The 14428-nt window shown below is 39.2% G+C and overlaps 1 protein-coding gene across 1 annotated transcript in view; it reads left to right on the top strand.

Moving 5' to 3' along the window:
* Window positions 1-13028, top strand: part of SNX3 (sorting nexin 3) — a 49276-nt gene extending 36248 nt beyond the window's left edge. Inside the window, 3 exon segments of the mRNA NM_001257953.1 lie at window positions 1853-1948; window positions 9980-10104; window positions 12287-13028. Of these exon segments, the coding sequence (NP_001244882.1) occupies window positions 1853-1948; window positions 9980-10104; window positions 12287-12392 (327 nt within the window). The 3' untranslated portion in view covers window positions 12393-13028.
* Window positions 13029-14428: the final 1400 nt, after the last annotated feature.

The following is a 14428-nucleotide window of genomic DNA, read 5'->3' as shown; positions in this document are numbered from 1 at the left end:
CAAGTAGCCTTTGCAATCTTATAAAGAACAAAGTCTCCAGAAATTTTCTTACATTCTGGTGTAACTTCCAAGTACTGGGTGTTATGTTTTCGGTTCTTGCCCTCGCTTTTAAAGCTCTGGGTTTATGAGCTTGGTCTACTGAGTATGATTTAATTTCCTACTAGTGGTAAGACCACAGACACTGTATGCAGCACTTTCCCTGCTGTTTTTGGCATTTTTTTAGGTGGCCGTTAAGAATAATGTTTTATTTAGGTCTTTTTTTATGCAAGATCTAATCTAGTCCTCTTAACAAAATATTTTGTTTTCATTTAAAAGTAGCTAAGTGGGCGGGTTACGGTGGCTCACGCCTGTAATCCCAGCACTTTGGGAGGCTGAGGTGGGTGGATCATGAGGCCAGGAGATGGAGACCATCCTGGCTAACACGGTGAAACCCATCTCCACTAAAAATACAAAAAATTAGCCGGGTGTGGCGGCTGGGCCTGTAGTCCCAGCTACCTGGGAGGCTGAGGCAGGAGAATGGCATGACCCTAGGCTGCGGAGCTTGCAGTGAGCCGAGATCGTGCCACTGCACTCCAGCCTGGGCAACAGAGCAGACTCCGTCTCAAAAAATAAAATAAAGTAAAGTGAGCCAGCACAGTGGTATGACCCTGCAGTCCCAGCTACCCGGGAGGCCAAGGCGAGAGGATTGCTTGAGCCTAGGAGTTTAAATCCAGCCTGGGCAATGCAGTGAGACCCTCCCTCTGGGAGAAGAAAAAGAATTTCTACATCAATGGGCAGTGATAGGCATTGAGACATAAGTTGGGGTTTTGCTATAATGAATGAGCACCAAGAAAATTAAATTTTAAAAATGAAAAGGTTAGTTGTATTTCCCCTATGAGGACTGTTTGCTGAGGTACTAGCTAGAAGAATAGTCAAGAGCTAACCTTTTTTCACCCCTGCTTAGTTGACATTTTTAAAGCTCACCAAAATAATAAGAAAATGACCTACATTTATGTAGATAGCCCCAGGCAGAATGACATCCAAAAGCATGCAACAAAGGTACCTTTAAAAGTTGTATTCTTGTGTAAATACTTTTAAAGAACTAGTGGGCCAGGCAGTGGCTCAGGCCTGTAAGCCTAGCACTTTGGGAGACTGAGGCGGCAGATCACATGAGATCACGAGTTTGTGATCAGCCTGGCCAACATGGTGAAACCCCGCCTGTACTAAAAATACAAGAAAATTAGCCAGGCCTGGTGGCAGGTGCCTATAATCCCAGCTACGGCAGGAGAATCACTTGAACCCAGGAGGCATAGGTTGCAGTGAGCCAAGATCGCATCTCTGCCTGGACGACAGAGCGAGACTCTGTCTCAGAAAAAAAAAAGAACTAGCAAAGTTTTTTTTTTGTTGTGGGTAAAAGGTCATCTTAAAAACCTCATGATTTCGGCCGGGTGCGGTGGCTCATGCCTGTAATCCCAGCACTTTGGGAGGCCGAGGTGGGCAGATCACCTGAGGTCAGGAGTTCAAGACCAGCCTGGACAACATGGTAAAACCCCATCTCTACAAAAGTACAAAAATTAGCTGGGCATGATGGTGGGTGCCTGTAATCCCAGCTACTCGGGAGGCTGAGGTGGAGAAATCACTTGAACCTGGGAGGTGGAGGTTGCAGTGAGCCGAGATCGTGCCATTGCACTCCAGCCTAGGCAACAAAGCGAGATTCTGTCTCAAAAAAAAGAAAAAGAAAGTCATGATTTCTTTTGGTAAGGTAATCAGATTTGCCATATTATCAATTGGCAAGCCTAGATTCCCCCATTCCTCCATTTTTTTGACGTTTCCTTAATGTACTTCAATTTAGGAGTAACTTTTTTTGTTTCAGACAAATCTTCCTATTTTCAAGCTGAAAGAATCTACTGTTAGAAGAAGATACAGTGACTTTGAATGGCTGCGAAGTGAATTAGAAAGAGAGAGCAAGGTAAGAATGATTCGAAATGCGGTTTTAAAGCAAAACATTCCAAGTTTTAATGTTTAATATTTCTCAGGAAAATGATCTTGAATAAAATGGGTAAAAGCAAATGTGATTTCTGTTTTTCAAATAGTTCGATGTCATTTTATAGAGGTAGAGTCTTTGTAAATTTTCCTTAGAACTCTTTCTCTTGTCTACTTTGGCTCAGTTGAGGTCTTTGCTGACTCACACTTGAATAACACTTCTTAGAATCTTCTTGCTATTACTTCCTACCTTTCCCTCGTCGTCCTATTCCATCTTCCCCTCTCCACACACTTAAGCCAGGTTTCTCTTTCTCAGTACATTTTATAAATGTCAGTGTATTTCCAATTTTGTTTTACTGACACATAAGTTTTTTTCATCACACATGTGTTCATGTAACAGAAGTTTCATAAAGCAGTAATGACCTCACTCTGTGTGGTATATGTTGATACTCTTCAGATTAGCGTTTTTAAATGATGGCCGTGATCCACTAATTGGTTGCTGCCTGCAATTTAAAAACACTGTTACATGCCTGATCTTCTTAGAATAGAATTTGGTAGCTTTGGCTTCAAAATAAGTTAAAGCAAGGTCTCACTTTGATGTCTCTCATTTCAGCCCTGCCTCAGAATGACATCAGAGGCAAGGAGTCATGGAAGGACATGGTATGCTCAGAATGATGAAAAGTTATTTTGTGACTAGAAAGTAGGTGAAAAGAAGTGGGTATGGTAGGAGTCCTGAACTAGATGAAGGCTAGTTTGTACTCATTTCTCAAGTTTAATAAGGGTTTTGGTTTGTTTTTTTTTTTCTGTTTCTAGCTTAAAAATGGCTGCATAAGAGCACAAAATATGCAGATAATAGCATTCCAACAAAAATATAAAGAAGGCCAAGCATGGTGGCTCATGCCTGTAATCCCAGTACTTTGGTAGGCTGAGTCAGGAGGATCTCCTGAGCCCAGGAGTTCAAGACCAGCCTGGGCAACATTGTGAGTCACGCCCCATCTCTTCCAAAATGTTTAAATAGGAATAAAACTAGAAATACAAAATCCATGTTAAGAAAGCTCTAAAACTTTACCAAAAAAAATAAGACCTAAATAAAGAGGGACCAGGTGCAGTGGCTTACGCCTGTAATCCCAGCACTTTGGGAGGCCAACGCCAATGGATCACTTACGCTTAGGAGCTCGAGACCAGCCTGGGCAACATGCGAAACCCCATCGCTACCAAAAATACAAAAATTAGCCAGGCATGGTGACATGCACCTGTAGTCCCAGCACTCAGGAGGCTGAGGCAAGAGGATCACTTGAGCCCAGGAGGCAGAGATTGAAGTGAGCTGTAGTCTCGCAACTGCACTCCAGCACGGGCACCAGAGCCAGACCCTGTCTCAAAAAAAAAAAAAAAAAAAAGTGTGATACTGTATTCATTGTAATACTGTGTTCCTCGTTTGGAATATTTACTTTTGAAGATTTGTTTATTTTATGAACATTTTAGAGAGCTCGTTCTTTATGTTCTAGGAGTTATGGGTAGAGCTATGAACAAATTAAGGTCCCCTCTTTTATGGTGCTTATATCTTATTAGGTAAATTGCGGCGGGGAGGGGGTTGTTGAAGAGAAGGCAGGAAAAATGTAGTAAAATATATAGATGTCATATGATGAGAAGCTCTAAAAAAAAATAAGACAAAGCTAAACTAAGGGAAGTAGGAAGTGCCAGGGGAGCCACTCTCATATAGAGCGCAGGGAAGGCCTCGCTCTAGGTGACATTAGCAGAGACCTGCATAAAGTAGAGCAGTATCTTCTAACTTATTTATAAATTCATAAGATTCTAGTAGAAATTTCAGTAGGGGTGTTTATAAACTTGCAGATTTATATATGAGCTTTAGAATCAGTAAAAACTCAAGAATAACCAAAAAATATTTTCAGTATATAGTGGGCAGCAGGTGTTTGTTCTACCAGACGTCAAAACATATCTTAAAGCTATAGTAATTCAAACAATGTGGTGTAGTCATATGGCACTTAATGATGAGAATACATTTTAAGAAATGCATCCTTAGGTGATTTCATTGTTTGTGCAAACATCATATGAGTATACTCACACAAACGCAGGTGGTGTAGCCTGCTACACACCTGGGCTATATGGTACAGCTTATTGCTCCTAGACTACAAACCTATCCAACATGTTACTGTACTGAATAGTACAGGCAGTTGTAACACAGTGGGAAGCATTTATGCATCTAAACATAGAAAAGATATGGTAAAAAATACAGCGTGGAAGAATTTTTTTTTTTTTTTTAAGCACTGACAATTTTTTAAATGGTACACCTGTATAGGGCACTTACCGTAAATGGAGCTTGCAGGATTGAAAGTTGTTCTGGGTGAGTCAGCGAGTACGTGGCAAGTGAATGTGAAGACCTAGGACATTCCTGTTTATTACTGCAGGCTTTATAAACACTGTACATTGAAATTTATAAAATATTTTTCTTCATTAATAAATCTTAGCTTAGTTTTTAAACTTTTTACTTTAACTCTTTGACTCTTGTAATTTAACACTTAGCTTAAAACACAAACATATTGAACAACTGTACAAAAATATGTTCTTTATATTCTTATTTTATAAGCTGTTCTCTATTTAAAATTTTTTTAACTTTTTCTTAAAAGTTAAGTCACAAATATACATAGGAGCCTAGGCCTGCACACAATCAGGATCACCAAGACATTTCTAGGCAATAGGAATTTTTTACCTCCATTATAATCTTATGGCACAACCATTATTATCTTATGTGGTCCATCTCTGATGGAAACACTGTTATGCAGTGTATATTGCTTTAGGTTGGGCAGATAGATGAGTGGAATGTAATAGAGTTTAGACTTTGACCCATGTATTTATAGGGAATTTAGTTCATAACAAAAATAACATTGTCATTCAGTGGGAAAGGAATTCAGCAAATGTAGTTGAAATATTTGTCTATTAGAAAATAAAGATTTGTGTCTCACTATATACAAATTACAGATGGTTAGGAGATTGATAGATTAATTGATTGACAGAGTCTTGCTCTGTTGCCCAAGCTGGAATGCAGTGGTGTGATCATAGCATACTATAACATCCTCCAACTCCTGGTCTCAAGTGATTGTCCTGCCTCAGCCTCCCAAGTAGCTGGGACTACAGGCATGAGCCACCATGTCCAGCTAATTTTTAGAATTTTTTTGTAAGAACGGGGTTTCACTATGTTGCCCAGGCTGGTCTCGAACTCCTGGCCTCAAGTAATCCTTCTGCCTTGGCCTCCCAAAGTGCTAGAATTACAGGCATGAGCCAGCACACCTAGCTGAGAAGTGTCTTGATACATAGGCTTTGGGCTTTGCTTCACATACCATGTGGCACACTGGAAATGTTTAATAAACTTTTGCTGAATAGTATATTTTGCTTTTTAAAATTATTATTATTTTTATTTTTAGTAGAGATGGGGTTTCACCATGTTAGGAAGACGGTCTCGATCTCCTGGCCTCGTGATCTGCCCACCTTGGCCTCCCGAATTCCTGCTGGAATTACAGGCGTGAGCTACCCAGCCCGGCCGCTTTTGTTTTTAGTAACAGCTTTATTGAGATATAATTCACATACCATGCTCTTCACCCATTTGAAGTGTATAATTCACTGGTTGTTAATATGTTTGCAGAGTTATGCAACCATCACTATTTTAGAGCACTAGTCAATTTCAGAGCATTTTTATCACCCATTAAAAGAAACCCTGTCCCCATTAGTAGTCACTACTGATTTTTCCCGAACCCTTCCTCACTCAGCCTGAGACAACCACCTGCTAGTCTCCTTTCTCTGTGGATTTGCCCATTCTGGACATACATAAATGGAAGCCCAGAATATGTGATCTTTTGTGTCTGGCTTCTTTCACTTAACATGTTTTCACAGTTCATGCTTTTCTAACATGCATCAGTACTTCATTTTGTTTTATTCCTAAATAATGTCCTATTGTATGCTTATACCACATTTTATTTATCCACTTATTTGGTGGACATTTGGTTCTACTTTTTGGCTGTTTTTAGTAGTGCTGCTGTGAACATTTATGCATAGGTTTGTGTCTACATGTTTTCATTTCTTTTCAGTATATACCTACCAGTACATTGCTGGGTCATATCATAACTCTTTTTAACCTTTCGAGGAATTGGCAGACTGTTTTTCCAAAGCAGCTGCATGATTTTAACATTCTTACAAGCAATGTGAAGTTCTACGTTTCTCCACATCCCTACTAATTAATTGCCTGTCTTCTTTATTATAGCTATCCTACCGTTTGTGAAGGGGTATTGCATTGTGGTTTTGATTTTTATTTCTCTGATGGCCACTAATGTTGATTTTTTTTCATGTACTTACTGGCCGTTTATGTATCTTCTTTGGAGAAATCTTTATTGAGATCTTTTGCCTTTTTAAATGGGTTCATCTTTTTTATTATAGAGTTATGTCGAGAATATATAAGACTCTTAGAGTTCCCTATCAGATACGTATTTTGCATGTATCTCCCAGTCTGTGGGTTGTTTTTCACTTCCTTGATGTTGTCTTTTGAAGCACAATACTTCACATTTAACATTAGACCAGTTAAATATATTGAGAGTTAAATCCATGTGAAAGTTGTACTCGTATTACAGTATTGGAAAGAACAGTGTAATCAAGTTATTTTGTGGTATATTAGTACTTTTAACTAAGATCTATTAAACTAAGCTAGAAATTAGCCGACATGTATTGTAGTCAGATCTTTAGCTTTTATTCTAGTTTACTTTAGCTTTCAATATATTATGCTCACCAGATACTCTGTTTCTCACCCCACATGCATGCACATATCTTTGCATTCGTGACCTTTTAATTAGTATTAGATTTTTTCTTTTCTTTTTTTTTTTTTTTGAGACGGAGTCTGGCTCTTGCCCAGGCTGGAGTACTGTGGTGCAATCCCGGCTTACTGCAGTCTCTGCCTCCCAGGCTCAAGCAATTCTGCCTCAGCCTCCTGAGTAAAGGAGTTACAAGCATGCACCACCATGCCCAGCTAATTTTTTGTATATTTAGTAGACACAGGGTTTCACCATGTTGGCCAGGCTGATCTCGAACTTCTGACCTCAGGTGATCTGCCCACCTTGGTCTCCTGAAGTACTGGGATTACAGGTGTGAGCTACCGCACCCAACCTGGTGTTAGAATTCCAATTAGGTGTTTTCAGACTGCTTTAGCAAAAATAATATGATGTAGAAGAGAATCTTAGCTGGATAAGCCATTTATGATTTTTATAGGTCATTAATCCTGTTGCCTACCACCTCACCATCCATTTGAATGACTAGTTTGAATATGTTAGGAAGAATGTATCTCTACAGAGGATAATATAGCAATCCTTTTCTTAAATTTCCCTTATATATGAAATTTATATATATTTAATTTTATATATATATTCTTAAATTTTTTTATCATTTTCCTTCTTTCTTTAACCGACATCCTCGAGCCATACTTTTCTTAAGTTTCATGCTAAATTCTACCCTGAATTAATGGTGGTCGTTTATTTAACACACTGGTTCTAGATTCTTTTTTTAAATAATAATTGTGTAGATACAGATATTTTTCCCTGCTCACCAGATAGCCATTCTACTGGAACTTAATGGTTAGCATTCCTTTGTTTCTCAGTTATAAAAGGTCCCTGCAGATTTTAACTCTTAGCTAAACAGATGCTAACATGGGAGTGAGATCTAAGAATGCTAGCATAAATTTACAGAGATAAATCCTTAGATATCTTCATCATTGGTCATCTGGGGAGAGTAAATCTAGGAAGGGATTATAAAGTTTATTTGGATGTTTCTTTTTTTGTTTTTATTTTGTTTTTTGTTAATCTACATGAAGTCGAGTTGTTCTTTCCCTTTTTTACCCTATTGAATTTTGTTTGAGGATAAACTCCTTGGTGTAGAAACTGTATCAAGGGTTTAAAGTTTTAATTTTTTTGAATATGTGTAATTTTTATTATTAGTGAAAAGAAATATATATATGTATCAGTTTACTATCTATATTTCTCCTTGTTCTAATTGTTTGCTTACACATTTTTCTGTTTGGTTTTAAAGTAAGGATCCAGCTAAGTGGTTGGTCATTTAACAGATATTTGAGCTTCTGTTGTATGCCCAGTTTTTCTTAAAATAACCACAAAAAGCCTAAGACAGGGGTCTTGATTTGAAGACATTAGTATGATAGATTGGTGGTTTTCCACCAAAGACAGTTTTATCCCCCGGGAGGGGAGACATTTGACACTGTCTAGAGACAGTTTTTATTGTCTCAGCGGGGGGTGCTATGATGTCTAGTGGGTAGAGGCCAGGGATACAGCTAAAGAAAAGAATGCCAGTCTGGACAACATGGTGAAACACCATCTCCACAAAAAATAGAAAAATTAGCCAGGCATGGTGGCATGCTGTGTGCCTGTAGTGTCCCAGCTATTCAGGAGGCTGACACAGGAGGATCACCTGAGTCTGGGGGAGGCTGCAGTGAGCCATGATTGCACCATGGAACTCCAGCCTGGGTGACAGAGCAAGACCCCATCTCAAGAAAGAAAATAATGCACAAGAAAGCCCCCCTGTACAAAAATTACCTGATTCTCAATAATGCTAGGATAGAGAAACCAAAGAAACCTGTGAAATAGCTAGGTGCTATTTAATCAAAACAAGTATTTTGAGCTCCAGAATAACATTTTAAAAAATTTATTTATTTATTTTTAAGACGGGGTCTCGCTGTCACCTAGGCTGGAGTGCAGCAATGTGATTTTAGCTCACTACAGTCCTGAACTCCTGGATTCAAGTGATCCTCCCACCTCTGCCTCCTAAGTAGCTGGGACTACAGGCTCACACCACCACACCCCGCTAAGTTTTTTTTTATTTTTGTAGACATGTGTCCAGGCTTGTGTCAAACTCCTGGTCTCAAGCAATCCTCCCGCCTTCCTTGGCCTCCCAAGTGCGGGGATTGCAGACGTGAGCCACTGCACCTGGCCTATAATAATATTTGAGCTCCGGATAATTCCCAGAAGGGAGAGATCGCAGGAGTTGACCCTTGGTTAGGCTTTGAAGGGGAAAATTTGGGATCTTCCTATAGTGCGGGAAGGGAGAAATGACAGGTCTTTGGGAAAATACAGCAGGATAGGGCATTTGGGAGAAAGTTGACTTGTTTCTTAATTTAGGAAACAGAATAGTGACAACTAGAGTTACTGATATTTTGTCATCACCTCAAACACAAACAGGAAAGACTATAATGCAGATGGTAAGAGGTTGAAGAAACCAGAATTCTTTTTTTTTTTTGAGATGGAGTCTCGCTCTGTCGCCCAGGCTGGAGCGCACTAGCGTGATCTCTGCTCACTGCAAGCTCCGCCTCCCGGGTTCACACCATTCTCCTGCTTCAGCCTCCAGAGTAGCTGGGACTACAGGCGCCCGCCACCACGCCCGGCTAATTTTTTGTGTTTTTTAGTAGAGATGGGGTTTCACCGTGTTAGCCAGGATGATCCTGACCTCATGATCCGCCCACCTTGGCCTCCCAAAGTTCTGGGATTACAGGTGTGAGCCACCGCGCCTGGCTGAAACCAGAATTCTTATCTAACCATGTTGCAGAGAGAACATTAACATTTCTTCATTTAATTGAGAGTTGATTTTGATCTCTGCAGTTTCTATTGCAAGAAGGCATTGACTTCTCCAAGTGGCATCACAAGTGTCTGAGGGGCATGGTAACCTTTATTTCAGTATTGTGAGTGTTCTCTTTGTATACCTGTGCTTCGATAAGGCCAAGAAAATTAATATAAGCTCTGGGCCCTGCCTTTGAGTTAGGAGCTTTTGTCTGATGGGCTATTCTGCATTTGTCTAAACATTTGGTCTTTTTTCAGTGTATTTTTTGCTCTTTTATATTTAAACTAGTTTGACCAGGTGATGGCTGCCATAGTGAGGACATGCTTTGTGTTCATGCTGTGCTCTATACATTTTCACAACCAGTCATCATGATCAAGAACTTTCTGTCTTCATGTTTTAGGTCGTAGTTCCCCCACTCCCTGGGAAAGCGTTTTTGCGTCAGCTTCCTTTTAGAGGAGATGATGGAATATTTGATGACAATTTTATTGAGGAAAGAAAACAAGGGCTGGAGCAGTTTATAAACAAGTAAGTGCTTCCTATTCCTCAAAGTGTAGCAGTGAGGTATGTTTTGAGACTACTTTAAGTGACTACTTATAGTTTAGATGTTAAGCTAAACTGCACTGTTGCCTTTTAGCCATTTCCTAACTTTTCATATCATTTAAACAAAGTAAAAGTATCCGACAAGTTGAATATCATGTGATAAATATTAACACACTTGAGTGATTGAAATGAGCATCTTTGTGTTGACCTAAGTTTTGTATTTGTTTTTCTTGGTTAATTTATGCAAATTACATTTAAAATTACGGCATTTAAAAAATACAGTTTTACTTATGATTCTTTCTGATTTAAGGTATGTTCTAGCATGAACAATAAAACTTACAATATACTTGCAATCATCTTGTCTGATTGCAGATGGAGGTATTAGCATGTCTTGTATAAAGGTGCACATTTTTAATTTTCATGGTAAAATGTATTTTAAAAATGTAAGAGGACTTAGGATTGTTTCTCTCTTACTTTAGAAACTCTTGATAAGCTCAAACCAATATTTTTAGCTTTTAATTTTATTCCCGTTTGAAATACAGCTATTTTGTAAAGTAATAGAAAGCCAAAATGATAGAAAGATTTATGCCAAGAAAGACCTCACTGTAATTGTGCATTGGCCTTAAACTAGGAAAAGTAAATCAAATCCTACAGAATATGGTAATATGAGCTTACACTTTAAATTTTATCTAGTGATTTGAAGATGCATGAGTGGTAAACAGAAGAGAAAGGGTTACATAAAGCCCTTGGTTATCTACTGTAGCACTCAATCTTCATTGTCTATAAACCTTTTTTTTTTTTTTTTTTTTTTGACAAAGTCTTGCTCTGTCACCCAGGCTTTGGAGTGTAGTGGTGCAATCTCGGCTCACTGAAACCTCCACCTCCCAGGTTCAAGTGATTCTCATGCCTCAGCCACCTGAGTAGTTGGGATTATAGGTGCACACCATAGTGTCTGGCTTATTTTTGTGTTTTTAGTAGAGACAGGGGTTTGCCATATTGGCCAGGCTGGTCTCGAACTCCTGACCTCAAGTGATCTGCCTGCCTCAGTCTCCCACAGTGCTGGGATTACAAGCATGAGCCAGGGCCTGGCCTATATTAGATGTTTTTAAGTTGTAAGATAAGAGTCTGGTTGCCCAGTCTGGTTTTAAGCAGGCAAAAACAAAATGCCTGGATATTTGTGGCTGTTTTTTTTAGTATTTGGGGCTTTTATTGAACTTCATTCTATTTCAAACTTCAATCCTGTATCTTCTCCTCTTTAAAATAGATTCTGGCCTGGTGCAGTGGATCACACCTATAATCCCAGTACTTTGGGAGGCCGAGGTGCGCAAATCACTTGAGGTCAGGAGTTCCAAGGCCACATGGCAAAACCCTGTCTCTACTAAAAATACAAAAATTAGTGGGGCGTGGTGGTGCACGCCGGTAGTCTCAGCTACTCAGGAGGCTGTGGCAGGAAAATCGCTTGAACCTGGCAGGTGGAGGTTGCAGTGAGCTGAGATCACGCTACTGCACCCCAGCCTGAGTGACAGAACAACACTTTATCTCAAAAAAGAAGTTCTTACGATCAATTGACATGTTTCACTTTTAACATTAAAATTAAAGTTTCTTATGAATACACCAGCTATATGTAAAGCTAATTGGATACATGTACCACAAGCAGTGAAAAATTTGTGATTAAATGTTTTCTAAATTAAGAGTTGTGAACCAAACAAAAGAACATATGCCATTAGTTGATAGTGCATAGCTTTATGGACAGTCCAGAATAATACTTATTAGTAAACTGTACATGCTTCTGGGCCAAGCACGGTGGCTCATGCCTGTAATCCCAGCACTTTGGGAGGCTGAGGTGGACAGATCACTTGAGGTCAGGGATTTGAGACCAGCCTGGCCAACATGGTGAAACCCCATCTCAAGTAAAAATTAGCTGGGCATAGTGGCGCACGCCTGTAGTCCTAGCTACTCAGAGGGCTGAGGCACAAAATCACTTGAACCCAGGAGATGGAGGTTGCCATGAGTCAAGATCAGGCACTGCACTCCAGCCTGGGCAACAGAGCAAGACTCCATCTCAAAAAAAAAAAAATTATATATACTTCTTAACCTTAAAAGATGTGTTTTGAACTCCCCCACCTTGTGTAAAATGTTGGACTAAATTTATATTTTTTATTCTTAGGGTCGCTGGTCATCCTCTGGCACAGAATGAACGTTGTCTTCACATGTTTTTACAAGATGAAATAATAGATAAAAGCTATACTCCATCTAAAATAAGACATGCCTGAAATTTGGCAAGAAGGGGCAAAAATGTGACTATTAATGATTGATAAGCACCAGTGAAGAAGTTCTAACTTTTAGCATGCTGCACAGAAACTGGTATAACATGCCTTCAGTATACTAACACTCATATGCTCAGTTTTGTTTTGTTTTGGCAGTTGACAAGAAGTTAATTTGCTTTAGTGAAAATCCCTCATTCCAGCCTTTCTATATAAATAGCTCTTCCTTGCTGTTTTAATGTGGTGCACACTGTAGCCTCACAAACCTGTTATTCCAATGTAATCTGCAGTGTCCTAACTAAAGTTACTGGCTTGGTCTTATTTGCACAGTTTTTGTGTCTTATTTGCTTCTTGCATCTGATTAACTAGAATATTTCTCTTTCCCCCTTTTAATGTGTGATGTCACTTGACCCAATTTATGTGTAGGAGCACTACACCATTGGTTTCCAGTACTGCACACATCAGATACATACTTGTGTGCAGAAAGTATCTTCCTTCAGGCTTGTAATACCCTTCACATGGAAGATTAATGAGGGAAATCTTTATATTCTGTATAAAAACAAAATCAAATTTATATACTAAAATCATTTGTCTAAAAATTTAAGTTGTTTTCAAATAAAAATTAAAATGCGTTTCTGATATGCACTGATTGTGTTGCCTCCAGCTTTTCTTTGCTCTCCATGAGTGACTGCTTAAGTCACTTGTTGAGAGGGATTATTTACTAATTATATACTTCTCATTCCTGTCATTCCATTCCCTTTAAACAGTGGTGACATCAAATATACTTCCACCCATTGAATGGGGTGTTTTCAACAACAACAAAAGTGATATACTAAAAAATTTATTCCTTAAGACTTACTGAATCATTTTGAAGCACTTTTGTGTATTTCAAAACTGTTTTATAATCTCAAGTCATTTATTAAAAGGACTTTTAAAGATAAGTCAATACCATTTCTTCTATTTTTCAGAAGTTTTTTCCTAGTTCAACTGAGTGACTTGTTTAAATACATTTAGCAGGGGTGTAATAACTCTTCTTAGTCAGCAGGTTTGTGCTTTCTCTTTAATTTGGTTTGGGATAGTAGCACACTTTATCCTCTTTAAGAGAAGGGCACAATCTTGTAGACTGACCTGCAAAAATGATAAGATACCAGAAAATACATGACTTCTTGCTGCCTAGCTTGTGTTGTGGTCAGACCTTTCAGCCAGAATGTGGTCTCTAGTTTGAGTCTGTACAGCTTCTGGTGGTTTGGGGACCCGTTGTGACTTGGAGTTAAATCCCAAGGTAAAGAAATTTTGTCCTCCTACAACAGAGGCGTCTCCTCTGAAGATGGATCAGTCCATTTAAAAGGAAACAAGCTTAGGTCTTGGCCAAACTAGGATGTCCACCAAGCAGATGGAAGTCATAGGAAGAAGTCATAGTTGCCCCATCAGGCCTTTCGTTGCTCAAACAGTATTTCACAGTTCCCTAATACTGGACATTTCAATTACCGTAAAGTAAGAAGGTACAAAGCTAAGCAACACGTAAGTTTTATTTCAGTGAACTGAGAAGTAAAGTCAAAGGCTGTCAGTTTTGGGTATGCAGAACAGAATAATGGTAGCTCTGCAAAACCAAATAATTCTTTAAAGCAGTGGTTCTCAGCAAGGCACAGTGACTTGCACCTATAGTGCCAGCATTTTGGGAGGCCAAGGCAGGAGGATTGCTTGAGGCCAGGCGTTCTGAGACCAACCTGGGTAACATAGTGAGACTGTGTCTCTACAAAAAGTTTAAAAATTAGCTGGGCATGGTAGTGTGTGCCTGTAGTCCCAGCTACTTGGGTGGCTAGCCAGAAGTGTATCTTGAGCCCAGGAAGTTGAGGTTGCAATGAGGCAAGATCATGCCACTTCATTCTAGCCTGGGTGAGAGTGAGACCCTGTCTCAAAAGAATTTTTTTTTTTTCTGTTAAACATTAAAATAAAGCAGTGGTTCTCAACCAGGGATGATTTTGTCCCCCAGGGGATGTTTGGCAATGTCTGAAGATATTTTTGGTTGTCTCAACTAGGGAATG

Source organism: Macaca mulatta, chromosome 4 (genome assembly GCF_049350105.2).
Source record: "Macaca mulatta isolate MMU2019108-1 chromosome 4, T2T-MMU8v2.0, whole genome shotgun sequence".
NCBI lineage: Eukaryota > Metazoa > Chordata > Mammalia > Primates > Cercopithecidae > Macaca > Macaca mulatta.
The sequence above is the reverse complement of the archived record's forward strand: the minus strand, read 5'-3'. Positions and strand labels throughout refer to the sequence as shown.